Source organism: Saccopteryx leptura, chromosome 3 (assembly GCF_036850995.1).
Source record: "Saccopteryx leptura isolate mSacLep1 chromosome 3, mSacLep1_pri_phased_curated, whole genome shotgun sequence".
NCBI lineage: Eukaryota > Metazoa > Chordata > Mammalia > Chiroptera > Emballonuridae > Saccopteryx > Saccopteryx leptura.
The window spans coordinates 220,339,364-220,357,296 of record NC_089505.1 but is presented as its reverse complement, the minus strand read 5'-3'; the positions used below and the strand labels follow the sequence as shown (position 1 = coordinate 220,357,296).

The 17,933-nt window shown below is 43.7% G+C and overlaps 1 protein-coding gene across 6 annotated transcripts in view; it reads right to left on the bottom strand.

Annotated features, from left to right (window-relative positions):
• The window catches only part of CRACDL (CRACD like), a 202,692-nt gene that overhangs the window by 140,362 nt on the left and 44,397 nt on the right, over window positions 1-17,933 (bottom strand). For 3 of the 6 annotated variants that reach the window (XM_066377587.1, XM_066377588.1, XM_066377594.1), the window contains exons 1-2: window positions 17,119-17,179; window positions 16,504-16,602 (exon numbers count right to left, since the gene is read on the bottom strand). The exons of the other annotated variants lie outside the window; for them this stretch is intronic. In XM_066377587.1, coding sequence (XP_066233684.1) covers window positions 16,504-16,580 — 77 coding nt within the window. In that variant the 5' untranslated portion in view covers window positions 16,581-16,602; window positions 17,119-17,179. Of the gene's footprint in view, window positions 1-16,503; window positions 16,603-17,118; window positions 17,180-17,933 lie in introns of those variants that run through there. 6 annotated transcript variants of the gene reach the window in all.

The window sequence follows — 17,933 nt, the reverse complement described above, 5'->3', positions numbered from 1 at the left end:
CTAACAAGGCTTGTTTTTAGGTTTTGTTATAGTGGATTCAGTGTGGTCCTTACTCTAGACTAGGGTAACCCAACTCCTTTCTGTGGTCTCAGATGAATGCTCAAGGTGTTCAGTAAGGTCTCTTCACTTTGGCAGGTGAAAAGTAAATCTTCCAGTGCTGTGTGACCTCTAGAACCTCTGTCCAGCTCACTCGCCAACTGCCCACTCCCCACACCACCAGTCTTGTCTTATGTAAACAGCTTTGTATTTAGGCAATATTCTAAGGGAATACTTTGAAGATTTCCAAAATCCTTCCTCCACTCAGAACCCTTATCTTCAGTACCCAGCCTAAATTCCAGCTGCCTCTGTACCCCCAAATTCTGATCTGTTTCTTTTGCTTAATTCTCTGTGGGTATTTGTTTCCATGTGCCAGGAGGAGTGTGGAGCTAGCCCTAAGTACTTCAGTTTGGATCAGAGACCTGTCCTAAGTATTATTCCATTCTTAAAAATAGTTGTTTTATATATTTTGTCCCATATCATAATTGTTTAGAAAAGGAGAGTAAATCCAATATTCATTAACCTATCACAGCTAGGATCAGAAGACTGGTCACATCCTTCCAGGCAACTGGCTGCTCTGTGGAAGAGACTGCAAACTAACCTCCTTTAAGACCATGTAACAAAGGTGATAACAGAGTTTTCCTTGAGCAGATAGTGCTAATGCTTTGAACTGTTACACACTTATGCAAATCTGGCAAGAAAACAGGAGTAAAATGTGTACCTTCAGATAAGCCTATGGGAATATGAGGCCAGTTCTCATCTCTGACACCTGGGAAAAACATAAAGCTTTGAAGCTGGCGTCAGAGGACCTCCTCCCACAGTTCTTCTGTCTAAGCACAGACACAGCTCTGGCAAGAGCTGGCAGTCCCCTGTCCAAAGCTGCAGAGGAATGACTGGCAATCTTATCTGAGATACCAGCCACAGAAGAGAAATGCAACTGTGAGACCTGAAGAACTCTTAGGTCACCCTCAAGTATAGGGTCTCCTCTAGACAACTCTAAAGCCTCACCTGTGAGGCAGGAATAGATCACACAGTCTCTTTCCTGCAAATGGAGGATCAAATTAACCCTCCACAAAAGTTATTTCCCTGGCAAATGCCCGCCCCTGGCACCACAAGTAGGGTTCTTGGTGCGGGGAGAGGCAAGCAGTCCTCTGACCAACCACTGGATGACCAAAGCTCCTCCCACCCAGAGCCTATGGCTGGCTTGTCAACCTACAGCCTGTGAGTGAATGGAAAGATTTTATGAGCCCAAATAAAAACCCAAACTCACTCACCCTGTTGCTGTGAATGGCTATCAGGCAGATAAATACCTGAAGAGCCATCCTTTCCCATCCTGGTACAAGCTGCCACTTGCCCTAAACAACAGACTGCAACTCTGGTTTCCAACAAGGCTGCAACTCCAGTGATGTCCTCCTGCAATACTACCCCCATGTTGTTTCACAGAACAACATTCAGAATCTACAGAAGGCCATGATCTGCACTTGAGAAGTGGACTGAGCCTCACAATTTCCATAAAAATTCCATGTATACAGAAATTTAATTCATCTACAAACTCACCTGTTTTCTCTCAGCCTGGACAGAGTCCCTGTATAACTACCCAGAATTATACTAAAGGGTCACAGGTCTACACAGAAAAAGGCCACTGCCCGAAACCTGCTATTCCCAACCCTACATTTAAAAGCTTAATGCAAATGCTAAGAACAGAGGCTGTATAAATATGTCCTGATTTTAACCCTCACATAGTGAATCAGCATTTCAGACACTCTGTTCCTCAGAGACTCCTGTGAGAATCCACTAAAAATCCAGAAGGTTGGCAGAGGTTCTGAACATACCATGAAATCCATCTTTTCCAGAGCCCTAGATAGCAGCAGTAAATTCTTCTATTTCCCTTATGATATTTGCATCAGATTCCCTGTGCTGCTCAAGGAGTACTTATTTTTTCATACCATTATTTTCTTTGGTTCAAATTTCTTCTGATTTACAGGCAATGCCTGTGCAATGGAACTGCTGTAACTTTTAAGAAGAAGTGGGCAGGTATGGAAAAATCCCTATTAAATTTCTGAGAAAGCAGTCATGATTATTAGATGAAGGATCCCAGAGGAGGTTGAGAACGTTTCCATGTAATTTGGGCCCAAGCAACCGTCATCGGCCTTGGGTTCACGAAACCTGCACGTGCAAGCTGAGCTGTCAGGCTGCAGCACTCCAGCAAACACCGGCCATGCAAAACGGAATTTCCTCCCCTGCACATTCCTGCCACTGACCTGCCAAGGCCACAGAAACCTGATGCTGAGGCCTCCCTCCCGGGAACAGGGGCCTGGCACTGAAAGCTCCATCTGGGCACACCCACGCCACTGGCCAGCTGCTCTTTTTCCCTGGTTCCCTTTCCGTCAGAAGGATCCTGCTGCTGAGCCACCTGTAGTCTCACAGAACTGTCCCCAGGTCCAGAGCCTATCAAGGGGTATGGCAAAGGGCCAGCAACTTGGCTGGGAGGAGAGGACCACAAAATGAAAGGTCAACACAGCTCTGGCAGCTTCTAAAAGAGGGTAATTTAATCCTGAAGGAGGAAATGGCTGCATTTTGTGCAGATTCTCAGCCTCCGGCTGAATAAAAATCAAGATCAGACACCAGCTTCCTCACTCTGTCCCTTCTCTCCACTCTCACACCTGGGGGACTCTGCCCTCCTGAGACTGCCCTCATGCAGGGCAGCCCACGTGCCTTTTGACCAATTCCTGGTTTCCCAAGCCACTGCTGTGAGGACCCCCGCCCTCAACCTGAGTCACTCTGGCTTACAATGCCAATTCTCCCTAAACAAGGAGCATCTTTGGCTAAGCAAGTCACACGCCCACCCTCCAGATACTATCCAATCTCTGGATCTGTTCTTGCTCCAAGAGTCTCAATTTGAGGCTCACCAATGGGGTCATTATGCCCCGTTCAGAAAATCATCATGGGGGATGTCCAGATGAGACAATGCCAGGCACCTGCACAAAGTGCTGACCTGAGAGGCGAAGGCCACTCTGCCCATGACTCTGGTCTGAATGCAGGCACCTTCTCTCTGCTCTCTGGGATTCAGCTACTTTGTCCCTCAAAGGGGCACATTCACTCTTGCCCTGCCCATCTTACAGTTAACGTGGGGCCCACACAAGACTGTGGGTGTGCTGCCCCTTGAAGACAACAGATGGTTGTATAAGCGGGAAAGTCTCCAGCCTCTGAGACCCTATGCACAAATGCCCCAGGTTCTGGCCCCAGGTGCCAGCAGAGGGGCGTGGAAAGGGTGTGAGCCCACAAGCAAGAGTGAAGGGCCTTGCGAAGGGCCCCAGTCCTCCATGTGCAGAGCACTAGGTCAGGCACTAAAGGGACAAAGCTGACAGAAGTTCTTGAACTCTCACAGAGAATTCTCCCTTTCATGTGCTTGGTCCAGTCCTGGTCTAACACAGCTCTCCTGAGATCCCCCTGTGACAAGCATGGATGAGGATGGCCAGGACTAAATGGGGCACCAGTGCCAAGGCAAGAAGGAAGCCCCTGCTGGAACAGGAGCTACCAGCTACATGGTACCAGCCACCGTGGCCTCCTAAACCCAAACACAAGTGACCAAGGCTAAGCCAGGACTCTAAGGTGGAAGTTACCTGCTGAGCCTCAGAGCTGAGCCACCTGAAAACCTTCAGTGCTCTGTTTTCTCCTTCAGTGTTCTCTGCATGGGACCAAATCCACAGAAACCCCAAGCACACCAACCCTCTGCTTGTGTGTGTTGCGCATGGCAACAGGAAAACCACAGAGGGAACGTGCCCATACCACATACCAAAACCTTCAGGGAAGTTTTATCTAGAACAATGCAGACACATATGTGATTACATATCTTCACTGTTCCACCTAGCTGACTCATGGTGGCAACAGGAGTGCAGGCTTCCCCACCTCCGGGGGCACAAAGCTCTGCCCTAATGAGCAGTGGGAGTGATGAGTGTCACTGCCCTGTTTACTCTGGAGATGACCACTGGTGGCCTGGGCAACGTGCCTGTGGCAGAAGTTGGGGACAGCAGAAAAAGGGAGCAAAGGAAGACAAAGCATTTTGCAACTTATTAAAATACTCAAGCTAACCACTCTCTCCCTTTGAACAAAAATGCAGTTTGTAAAAACTGCAAGCAAACCAGGCAGAGGAGGCTGTGCTATCTGTGGCGGGTCAGCTCAGGCTCAGTGTGGATCTACCTGCCTGGGTGGGCAGCTGACAGCACTGGGCTGCAGAGCATGGATGGCAAGCACAGTGATGTCCACACCTGTCTGCCACTTGCTCCTTGGGGTAACATAGCCATCCCCACCTATCACCCACATTTATCTCAGGCATGGTGGGTTCATACCCACTCTGGTTACACAGGCCTGCTCCTCAACCCACTGCTCATGTATAAGCAGATGTATGCCAGGCACAAAGCAGGCCCCCCACCCCAACAAAGCCCTGAGGCCTGTGATGGCTCCTGAGCCCACCCCCATTGTGGCTCAGGGCTGCCTGCCTCTGCCTCTTCCTCCACCCCCACCTGGAGGCACAGCCATCCCCTCTGCTGCAGCCCTGCTGAAACACGGCTGAGCTAATTCTGGGCTCCCTGCCACCCACATAAGCCCACGCTGCACATATTCTGACTCATTTCCGAGGTGCCCAAAAGCCAGGCCCAAGAGAAAGCTGCAAGGCACCCACCACACATCCTGTCAATGAGTCCAGGGCCACAGGTCCTCAGGCCTCAGTGGAACCTGAAGGCAGAGCCAAGGCCTCTCAGCACCTCAACCAAATCACGCTGGTAGGAGATGAGCCCAAATTTTAAACTCGATGAATTTCTTGAGATACCCAGCTATTTACTCATACTATACAATTAGGAAGTTAAAATCTGGAGTTAAAAAATAAATCTGGCCTAACTGGTGGTGGCACAGTAGATAGAGTGTCAACCTGCAATGCTGAGGCCCCAGGTTCGAAACTCCAAGGTCACCGGTTTGAGTGCGGGTTGCTGCCTTGAGTGTCAGAGCATCGAAATGATCCCATGGTCACTGGCTTGAGCCCAAAGGTCACTGGCTTGAGCAAGGAGTTACTGGCCCAGCTTGAGCCCCCTGGTCAAGGCACCTATGAGAAGCAATCAATAAATAAAGTGAAGCAACTATGAGTTGATGCTTCTCATTTTTTTTCCTTCCTGCCTCTGTCCCTTTCTAAAGAAAAAAAAAAAATTAAATCAAATCTTTATTACTCTTTACCACCAAGATCCATTTTGGCATGTGGAAAATTGTCACCCTATTGCCCAAATTCTCACACATAAAAAGCATTAGGTCAGAAAAGAAGAGAGAATATTTATGTCTAAAAGCTCAGTTCAACCTAATTCAAACAGCACTTATTGAACACCAATTATGTGTTATTCTTCTGCACCCTCAAGAAATCTCAGTCTAGGGGAGGCAGACACTTCTGTAAGCTACTTGTTTGTTGTAGAGAGGCATGCGGCGTGACCAAGAGGAAGTGATAGAGAACAGTTACTTCCGCCCAGGAGATGCTGGAGGGAAAGATGACCTGTGAGCAAACTGCTGTGGGGCCAAGTGGGCAGTGAGGACACAGGACTGAGGTCTAAGGCCTGAGACTTTTGGGATGTTTGCAGGACAGAGAGTATCAAGGCTGGAACCTGTGGACAGTGAGGGGAGGGGCAAGTGTCAAGGGTGGCCAGACACAGAGACAAAGGTCAGACTTGGAGGACCTGACACCCAGCCAAGGACCATACCTTCCATCAGGTCAGGTCTGGGCATCCAGGGAGTCATGGAGAGTGTGACCTTCATGAGCAGACAGACCCTAAACAACCTGTGTGGTTGGGCAAGTTACCTCCACACTCAGCCTCCAAATAATGAGAAACAATCAGAACAAAACCTATCTGGCAGGCTGTTCTGAGGATTACATCAACTAAATGTGTGAACGCGTGTGACCAGTGATCCTGCAGTGACCACGAGGATGAACGTCGAGGAGGAATACACAGGTTAGAGCCAGAACTTTGGGGAGTCAGACCCCAACTCCACTTGGAGTTACTTAACCCTCAGAGCCCTTGCCTCTTTCTCAGGAACAGAAAAAGCATGTGCCCCGTTAGCAGGCTGGAAGTCACCTCTCTCCTGCAGGCTTTACTGTTGTCTTGTCATTCCCCATGACATGCTCACCAGTGCAGGCTGGCTGGCTGCAGCCCGGGATCCCTGTCAGGACATCATTGCATCAGCCAGGGAGGATGCTAAGCCAAAGCACAAAGTAACTTTTCTCCATGGGTCCTACCATCCACCAGCCTCCTCCCCCACCACCTCCACCGCCACCCAGCACCCCAGCCAGTTCAACAGCAGCATGGAAACTGATGCCAGGCAGCCTCTGAACCTCCCCCTGGCAGGCATCACAAAGCTGGGGTTCCAGGGAAAGGCTTCTCTTTCTACATGGGCCTCACACCCGTGTGCATGTGGACGCCACTTGTACAGACACAGACATGCAGAAAAGGAACTCCTAGGCACCTACGGACACAAGAAAGGGCTCCCTGAGCAACCCAGGGGGGTTCTGCCACCTCACGCTAAGAACAGCCACTGCCCTGCAGACTCAATCTCAGGTTCCTCCCCCACCTGAATCATCAGGCTCCCCGCGCCCCCCACCCGACCAAGTTCCTGTGGGCAGAGCCAGTAGCAGCCACCTTTCGATGGAATGGGGCAGACATCCACGGGCTCAGCACACAGGACTTCCACACTAGCCTTTGCTCCCACACAGCCCAGCCACTGCCCTGGATAGATGCCAGGGGTGTCACCGTTGCCCACCATGGCTCTAAGATCCCACAGGCGGGATGTGTTCCAGAAGGACCTATTATTTTTTTCCATCCTCTTTGAAGGAGACTTTTTAAAAACAGAAGTCCCTGCTAGCGAGAGATGAGCTCTGCCTGTCCCTTCCCCTGCCCACGAGGGACAGGTGATTCCCAAGTTCACACAATTATTGTTCACACCATCATTACCCTGTATTGTTCTCATAGAGAAGGTCAGGGTGGCCCTAGCACAGAAGCCATCAGTTCGCGCACCACCAGCAGGCCTAGCACAGGGGCCTCCCTCCCTTCTGGGTCTAGTTTTAATCCTCATCCCTGGAATCTAAGTGCCCAGAGAGAGAAGAAAGAGCAGGGTGACTCAGCCCCGAGGCTGCTCCCAGCACCAGTCCCCAGCCCCTCAGTGGAGTGTCTGGCTGTAGTAGGTGCCCAGTGAATAATGCATGGTCCAGAGCAGGACAACCAGGCACCGAGGCATCAGCTGCCTGGTCAGTCAGGGTCTCTGCAGCATGGGTAGTTTTGGTGAAGGAGCTGGTATAGGGTGCTCAAACTAGAAAGATAATGGGGGAGACTGGTCAGCAGGATGGGAGTGTCCATTTCTTGGCCTGGCCCAGGGACTGGGTCTGTCCACAACTTGGGAGTACTAAGACAGAATCTTAGGAGATTCGTGCCCAGGGACAAGGGGGTACAAAGTATAGAAGAGGAGTTGCCCCTGGCTACCCTTTTTTTTTTCCCAAGGGTGGCCACCAAGCCCTTTCTTTGAGCAGAGGTGTGCCCAGGAGGTGGTTAGAGCAACTTATCATGATGGACCTACTCCTGGGCACATGAGAGGCACCTCCTGGGACCCCCAGAAATGAGCAGGGCAGTAAATGGGACAGGGGCACCCCAAGCCCTATTGTCATGCCCATAGAGCCAGGGGTGCCAGATAATATGACTGTCTGAAGACTGAGGGGAGTCCGGAGTCCTGCCTGGGTGTGTGCCAATCCAGGAGACAGGGAAGACTGTGAAAATCACCCAAGAGCAGCGGGAGGAAGGCCAGCAGTTTCCTCTAGATGAAGGACAAGAGCTACAGGGTGATGGGGTGTGGGCTGCACTGGGCAGGCCAGCCAGCCATCGAGGGGGGCAGTAGCACTGCCTGGGCTCGTGTGATACATGGAAGTCACACACTGAATGTCAATTGGTGACAAGAGGTCATACACTGAATTTCAATTGGTGACAAGAGGTCAAGCTCTTTAAACAAAGCTTTTTCCAATTCTCAGGCTGAGGGGAAGCACAAGGACAGTTCTTCACAATGTCTATTACTCAACACTCAGTCTCCTGGAACCAAAATCAAAACTCTGGTCATAGACGGCTCGAATGTTCAATAGCGTGGCCAAGCCTTCTGTTTGGTGAATGACAAAGTCATTGTCAGGCCTGGAAAATAGTCCCAAACTTTCACAGAGGGATGGACAACAGACTCCCACGCCTCTATCCAATCTCAAGGAATACTTTTAAAAATGGAGATTTTCATTGCATTATAAAAGAACTGTGTTATAGCCACACAATGGAATACAACTCAGCAATAAAAAGGAATAAACCACTGATACACACAACTACATGGACAAATCACAAAATAATTACAGCCTGACCTGTGGTGGCGAAGTGGATAAAGCGTCGACCTGGAAATGCTGAGGTCGCCGGTTCAAAACCCTGGGCTTGCCTGGTCAAGGCACATATGGGAGTTGATGCTTCCAGCTCCTCCCCACCTTCTCTCTCTCTCTCTCCCTCTCTGTCTCTCTCTCTCTCCCTTTCTCTCTCCTCTCTAAAATGAATAAATAATAATAATAATAATAATAATAATAATAATAATTACAGGCTGAAAGAAGCCAGACACAGAGAGTACATATTGCATGATTCCATTTATATAAAATTCTAGAGAATATAAATTGAATAATAGTGACAAGAGAGTGGGTCAGTAGTTGTTTTCAGGGGACAAGGGAGGGAAGAGATTACAATGAGCAAAAAGTACTTCTGGGGGTGATGATATATTCATTATCTTGACTGTGGTATGTTTTTACAGTAGTACACACATATCAGAACTTACCAAATTGTTCACTTTAAATGAATGAAGATTATATGTCAATTATGCCTCAATAAAGATATTTTTTAAAAAGTAATCCACGCTGATTAAAAGAAAAAATACATAAAAATATTAAATCTCCTACAACTTTGCCTGGCCTGTGGTGACACAGTGGATAAAGCACTGACCTGGAATGCTGAGGTGGCCAATTAGAAACCCTGGGCTTGTCAAGTCAAGGCACATACAACAAGCAAGCAATCAATAACTGAAGTGAGGAAACTATGAGCTTATACTTCTTGAGACCCCCCCTCTCCTTTCTCTGTAAAATCAATCAACAAAATATTTTCTAAAAATCTCCCATAATGAGGCAGACAACACTAAGCCTAGACTCAACCAGCTCTACAAACAATACACCCAAATATACAGACATAGAAGACAGAGAAGTGCAATCCAAATGAAACAACAAGAGAAACCTCCAGGAAATGAACTGAGTGATATGGAAATAACCAAAATTCTGGAGGCAGAGTTTAAAATAATGATTGTAAGGATGCTTAGGGATCTTAGAAAAACAATGGATGGTCATTATGAACACCTAAAGAAATAGCAAGTATAAAAAAGGACACTGAAATATTAAAAAAACATCAGTTGGAGATGACAAATATCAGAAATGAAGACCACATTGGAAGGAATTAAAAAAAGAATGGATGAAGCTGAGGATCGAATCAGCGAGTTGGAGGACAAGTTGAACGAAGGCATGGAGCAGAGCAGAAAAAAGAAAAGAGACTCAAATAGTCTGAGGAAACTCTTAGAGAGCTCTGTGACAACATGAAGAGAAATAACATCCGCATCATAGGGGTTCCTGAAGAAGAAAAGAGAGAACAAGGGATAGAGACTTTGTTCAATCATATCATAGCTGAAAACTTCCCTAAATTAATGCAGAAAAAACTCACAAGTTCAAGAAGCACAGAGGACTCCATTAAAGAGAAACCCAAAGAAATCAAAACCAAGACACATCATAATTAAAATACCAAAGCTAAGTGATAAAGAGAAAATATTATATTAAAAGCTGCTATAGAAAAAAAGGCTACCACCTACAAAGGAGCCCCCATAGGATGACATCCAACTTCTCAACAGAAACACTTGAGGCCAGAAGGGAATGGCAAGAAATATTCAAAGTAATGCAGAACAAGAACTTACAATCAAGACTACTTTATCCAGCAAGGCTATCACTTAAAATTGAAGGAGAAATAAAAAGCTTCCCAGACAAAAAAAAGCCTCAAGGAATTCATTACAACCAAACCAATGCTGCAGGAAAGGTTAAGAGGCCTGTTGTAAACAGATGAAAGTGGGAAAAGAATATAGCAAAAGAGGAATACAGCTTTAAAGAATAAAATGGCAATAAACAACTACATATCAATAATAATCTTAAATGTAAATGTATTAAATGATCCAATCAAAAGACATATGGTAGCTGCATGGATAAGAAAACAGGACCCATACATATGCCATCTAGAAGAGACATGTCTTAAAATAAAAGATGCACACAGACTGAAAGTAAAAGGATGGAAAAAATTACTTCATGCAAATGGAAATGGAAAAAAACCCTGGGGTAGCAATACTTATATCAGACAAAATGGACTATAAAACAAAGTCTATAGTAAGAGATAAAGAAGGCCACTACATAATGATAAAGGGAGCAATCCAACAGGAAGATATAATCATTATAAATATCTACGCACCTAATATAGGAGCACCTAAATATATAAAGCAGGCTTTGATGGATGTAAAGGGCGAGATCAATAGCAATACTATAATAGTAGGGGATTTCAATACCCCACTAACATCACTAGATAGATCCTCAAGAAAGAAAATTAACAAAGAAACAGCAGACTTAAAGGACATACTAGATCAACTGGATTTAATAGATATCTTCAGAACCTTTCATCCTAAAGCAGCAGAATATACATTCTTTTCGAGTGTTCATGGTATATTCTCTAGGATAGACCACACGATAGGGCACAAAAGTGGTCTCAACAAATTTAAGAAGATTGAAATCATATCGAGCACTTTCTCTGATCACAATGGCATGAAACTAGAAATCAACCACAACGGAAAAACTCAAAAATTCTCAAACACATGAAAACTAAATAGCAGGTTGTTAAATAACAAAGGGGTTAACAATGAGATAAAAAAATAAATAAAATAATTCCTAGAAATGAATGATAATGAGCATACAACGACTCAAAATTTATGGGACACAGCAAAAGCAGTACTGAGAGGGAAGTTCATAGCACTACAGGCATACCTTAAGAAGCTAGAAAAAGCTCAAATAAACAACTTAACCCTGCATCTAAAAGAACTAGTAAAAGAACAGCAAGTAAAGCCCAGAGCTAGAGGAAGGAAGGAAATAATAAAGATCAGAGCAGAAATAAATGACATAGAGGCTAAAGAAACAATACAAAGGATCAATGAAACCGGGAGCTGGTTCTTTGAAAAGGTAAACAAGATCAATGAACCTTTAACTAGACTCACCAAGAAAAAAAGAGAAAGGACTCAAATAATAAAATTAGAAATGAGAGTGGAGAAATAACAACTGACACAACAGAAATACAAAATATTGTTAAGAAAATACTATGAAGAACTGTATGCCAAAAAACTAGACAACCTAGATGAAATGGACAAATTCCTTGAAACATATAATCTTCCAAAAATCAATCTGGAAGAATCAGAAAACCTAAACAGACCAATTACAACAAATGAGATCGAAACAGTTATCAAAAAACTCCCAACAAAGAAAAGTCCTGGGCCTGATGGCTTCACAAGTGAATTCTACCAAATATTCAAAGAACTAACTCCTATCCTTCTCAAGCTATTTCAAAAAATTCAAGAGGAAGGAAGACTTCCAAGTTCCTTTTATGAGGCAAGCATAATTCTGATTCCAAAACCAGGCAAAGACAACACAAAGAAAGAAAATTATAGGCCAATATCCCTGATGAATACAGATGCTAAAATCCTCAACAAAATATTAGCAAACTGGATCCAGCAATATATGAAAAAATCATACACGATGATCAAGTGGGATTTATTCTTGGGAGGCAAGGCTGGTACAATATTTGCAAATCAATCAATGTGATTCATCACATAAACAAAAGGAAGGAGAAAAACCACATGATAATTTCAATAGATACAGAAATTGATAAAATCCAGCACCCATTCATGATCAAAACTCTCAGCAAAGTGAGAATACAGGGAACATACCTCAACATGATAAAGGCCATCTATGACAAACTCACAGCCAACATCATACTCAATGTTTTTAATGCAAAAATTAGAAGCAATCCCCTTAAGATCAGGAACAAGGCAGGGGTTCCCCCTTACACCACTCTTATTCAACATAGTTCTGAAGTTCTAGCCACAGCAATCAGACAAGAAGAAGAAATAAAAGGCATCCAAACTGGAAAAGAAGAAGTAAAACTATCATTATTTGCAGGTGATATGATATTGTATATAAAAAACCCTAAAGTCTCAGTCAAAAAACTACTGGACCTGATAAATGAATTCAGCAAGGTGGCAGGATATAAAATTAATACTCAGAAATCAGAGGCATTTTTTTACACTAACAATGAACTGCCAGAAAGAGAAATTAAGGACACAATTCTCTTCACTATTGCAACCAAAAAAATAAAGTACCTAGGAGTAAATTTAACCAAGGAGATTAAAGAGTTGTACTCAGAAAATTATAAAACATTTATAAAAGAAATCAAGGAAGATACAAACAAGTGGAAGCATATATCATGCTCATGGTTAGGAAGAATAAACATTATTAAAATGTCTCTAGCCCTGGCCGGTTGGCTCAGCGGTAGAGCGTCGGCCTAGCGTGCAGAGGACCCGGGCTCGATTTCCAGCCAGGGCACACAGGAGAAGCGCCCATTTGCTTCTCTACCCCTCCAACGCGCTTTCCTCTCTGTCTCTCTCTTCCCCTCCCGCAGCCAAGGCTCCATTGGAGCAAAGATGGCCCGGGCGCTGGGGATGGCTCTGTGGCCTCTGCCTCAGGTGCTAGAGTGGCTCTGGTCGCAACAAGGCGACGCCCAGTATGGGCAGAGCATCGCCCCCTGGTGGGCAGAGCTTTGCCCCTGGTGGGCGTGCCAGGTGGATCCTGGTCAGGTGCATGCGGGAGTCTGTCTGACTGTCTCTCCCTGTTTCCAGCTTCAGAAAAATGAAAAAAAAAAAAAGTCTCTATTACCCAAAGCAATTTATAAATTCAGTGCAATACCAATTAAAATACCAATGACATACTTCAAAGCTATAGAACACATATTCCAAAAATTTATATGGAACCAAAAAAGAACACGAATAGCTTCAGCAATCTTGAAAAGGAAGAATAAAGTGGGAGGTATCACACTTTCGGATAGCAAGTTATACTACAAGGCCACTGTATTCAAAACAGCCTGGTACTGGCATAAGAACAGGCATATAGATCAATGGAACAGAACAGAGAACCCAGAAATAAAGCTACACCTTTATGGACAACTGATATTTGACAAAGGAGGTAAGAGCATACAATGGAGTAAAGACAGCCTCTTTAATAAATAGTGTAAGGAAAATTGGACAGCTACCTGCAAAAAAATGAAAATAGACCACCAACTTACACCATTCACAAAAATAAACTCAGAATGGATAAAAGACTTAAATGTAAGCCGTGAAACCATAAGCATCTTAGAACAGTGGTCCCCAACCTTTATTGGGCCACGGACTGGTTTAATGTCAGAAAATATTTTCACGGACTGGCCTTTAGGGTGGGATGGATAAATGTATCACATGACTGAGACAAGCATCAAGAGTGAGTCTTAGACGAATGTAACAGGGAATCTGGTCATTTTTTAAAAATAAAACATCGTTCAGACTTAAATATAAATAAAACGGAAATAATGTAAGTTATTTATTCTTTCTCTGCGGACCGGTACCAAATGGCCCACAGACTGGTACCGGGTCTGTGGCCTGGAGGTTGGGGACCACTGTCTTAGAAGAAAACATAGGCAGTAAGCTCTCAGACATCTCTCACAGCAATATATTTACCGATTTATCTCCACGGACAAGTGAAATAAAAGACAAGATAAATAAAAATGGGACTATATCAAACTAAAAAGCTTTTGCACAGCTAAGGACAATAAGAACAGAATAAAAAGACAGACTACACAATGGGAGAACATATTTGACAATACGTCTGATAAGGGGTTAATAACCAAAATTTATAAAAGAACTTGTAAAACTTAATACCAGGAAGACAAACAATCCAATCAAAAATGGGCAAAAGAAATAAATAGACACTTCTCCAAAGAGGACATACAGATGGCCGATAGGCATATGAAAAAATGCACAACATCACTAATCATTAGAGAAATGCAAATTAAAACCACAATGAGATATCACCTCACACCAGTCAGAATGGCGCTCATCAACAAAACAACACAGAATAAGTGCTGGCAAGGATGTGGAGAAAAGGGAACCCTCCTGCACTGCTGGTGGGAATGCAGACTGGTGTAGCCACTGTGGAAAACAGTATGGAGATTCCTCAAAAAATTAAAAATCGAACTGCCTTTCGACCTAGCTATCCCACTTTTAGGAATATACCCCAAGAACACCATAGAACTGTTCCAAAATGAGAAATGCACCCCTGTGTTTATGGCAGCATTGTTCACAGTAGAGAAGATTTGGAAACAGCCCAAGTGTCCACCAGTGGATGAGTGGATTAAAAAGCTTTGGTACATATACACTATGGAATACTACTCAGCCATAAGAAATGATGACATCGGATCATTTACAACAACATGGATGGACCTTGATAACATTATACTGAGCGAAATAAGTAAATCAGAAAAAACTAAGAATTATATGAATCCATATGTAGATGGGACATGAAAATGAGACTCAGTGACATAGACAAGAGTGTGATGGTAACTGGGGGGGGGGAGATGAAGAGGGAGATGGGGGGAGGGGAGGGGCACAAAGAAAACCAGATAGGTGACGGAAGACAATTTGACTTTGGTTGAGGTTTATGCAAAATAATCATATGTCAAAATAATCTGGAGATGTTGTCTCTGAACATATGTACCCTGATTTATCAATGTAACCCCATAAAAATTAATTAAAAATTATTTTTTAAGAATCTCCCATTACTCTATCAGAGCTAACCAGAAATAACATTTTTATGCTTTCTTCCAGTCTTTTCCCTATACACACACATAAAAATACATAAATATGTTTTTATGTAAAATGAAACTCCACTTTTAAAAAGTTTTATGTTATATGAATTTTCTTTTGAGGTGATACATGCCGAGTTTTTTGTTTGATTTTGAACTGCAATCCTTTAGGCACATGGAGAACAGAAGATGGGGACAGCATCTCCCAGGGAAGGGGTGACGGCCAGGAGAGAGGAGGCATCCCATGGCAAAGACTCTGGAGGGGCTGGGCAAGCCCTGGGAGAGGCGGCAGCGTGTCCATTACCCAAGGGAAAGCCTGTCCAGTGCCAGCACCCTCTCCTTTGGCTCAGTCTACCCAAACCTTCTCTTTCTCTGAATTGAGCCTAAATGACAGCAGCTCACACCCATTACCTGATCAATCAAAATTCACTGGAGAAATGAAGACCAGCCTATTCTCCCAACATGTCTCCCATCTTCACTTTGGCCCCTGTTTTGCCTCCAGCTCCAGACACCATCTTTACTGCTTCTTCATTTAGTCTTGATCATGAAATTCCCTTGGGACTAAGCACCCTTCACAAATGCTCCCAAGAGCAGACCAAATTGTGGCATGCAAATGACTCATTCTGCATTACTGTATATTTAAATTGCTTCCAAATTTTCACCTTCATAAATAACATTGTGATGAACATCCTTGAATAGAAATCTTTGGACTGCAGATTATTTCCTTGGGAAAGATTCCTAGAAGTGGAATCACCATGATAAAGGGATAAGTTCTTTTAAGGGTTTTGAGATATAGTTCCAAAGTGTGTGGCAGAAAGTGTGCATCTTCCTCTCACAAAAGCACATGAGCATCTTTGCTGCACGCTCCCTCTGCATTGAACACCATCATTCACAAAAACAATACAGCCAAACATTTGATAGCAAAAATAGTAAAGCAGTATCTTCTTTGAGTGTGTACTTATTTGATTACTGTAAGATGAACTTTCTCACACTCACTGCCACGTATTTCTCCTTATGTGAACTAATTCATATCTTTCACTCACTCTCCTCTTGGGAAGTTCACTTACAGCACAAATTCTTCCTTAGATACTGCGGTGGGAATGCTGACTGCTGCAGCCACTGTGGAAAGTAGTATGGAGTTACCTCAAAAAATTAAAAATAGAACTGCCTTTCAACCCAGTGATTCTACTTCTGGAAATAAACCTGAAGAAACCCAAAACACTAATTCAAAAGAATATATGCACCTTATGTTCGTTGCAACATTATTTACAATAGCTGAGATCCAGAAACAGTCCAAGTGCCCATCAGTAGATGAGTGAATAAAAAAGCTGTGGTATGTTTCCACAATAGAATACTACTTAGCCATAAAAAAAAAAAAAAAAAAAAAGAAAAAGAAAAAGAAAAAAGTAGGAAATCTTACCTTTTGTGACAGCATGAATGGACCTGGAGAGCATTATGCTGAGTGAAGTAAGCCAGCCAGAGAAAGATAAGTACCATAGATCTCACTCCTATGTGGAATCTAATGAAAAAAATGAACAAGCAAAACAGAGACAGAGTCATACGTAGAAAGCAGGCTGATAGTTGGCAAGGAGAAGAGTAGGGATTGAGCAAAATAAGAAAAAAAAGATAAAAAATCATAGACACAGACAATGGAGGGGGTAAATGTGATGGATGGAGAACTGACTTGGGGTGGTGAACACACAAAACAGTGTACACATAATGTGTTCTAGAATTGTGCCCCTGAAACCTGTATTAATTTGTTAACCAGGGTCATCCCAATAAATACAACAAAAATGAGGGAAAAAATCAGAACAGCCTTATAAATTGATGTAAAGAGAGCTAGTGAGAATGAGTGAAATATTTCATTGTCTTATTATTTTAGTAAGATATTTTTGAAATGCTTCACTTTATAAACCAAGGACATACTCTTTGTATACATGAATTATTACAAATTAACTAACCTAGTTTATCTTCATTAGAAGTAAAAATCATCAATAAATTTTATAAAGTAGCACAAGTTCTTCATCTCAATTACCAGAGTTGGTTAGGTGAGAGGAAATCCGTGGGCGCCGCAGGCGTGTCTTCTCAGTTGGTTGGTTTGGGTTTCTTCCTCTGGCGCACTGAAGAGTTTATTCCCCCGATGGACAAACAAGACAGTGTTGGTCTGTAGCTTCTGCATCTGCTACTGTGTTTTTCATCCCGTCATTTCCTAAGTACTTACCTAGAGTGAGTTTAATGATTTCATTTCTACATTTAAAATTTTAATGCACATGAAATAGATTTTGGGGTTTGAGATGGTTCAGGAATTTGATGGTTTCCCAAGTGGTTAAATATTAACTAAATCTATGCACTTCTGTTCTCCAGACTCTCCGTCTGCTCCATGGGTGGGCTTTTTATTCCTATCCCAGTACCAAAATATTTATATTATAAATTTATAATATGTTTTAGTATCTGGTAGGTTATCCACCCAGATTCTGGTGGGGAATGGCATGAAATCTATAACTTAATTTGGGAACAATGTAAATATTTAAAATATTGATCCCTCCCTTCCAGAAACATGCAAGTCTCTCCATTAATATGTGCTCTTCTGTGTCACAGCACAGCTGTGTCATGCGGATCACATGGGTCCATACCCTTCCTGAGGGTCTGGCTCTGGTTCTCACACTTCCTGAATTTCTTGTGGGCAGAGAGGTTGCACTGCACACACTTCTGAATATAAGCTCTGTCTTTGCAACCCCTCAGCCAAGCACAGTTGGTTCCAAAGCCTTGACGAACCCCTCTGCCCCCCATGGACCCCGAGGGCCATGACCACTGAGAGACACCAGCTCTTTCCTCCAGGATGCAGGACCT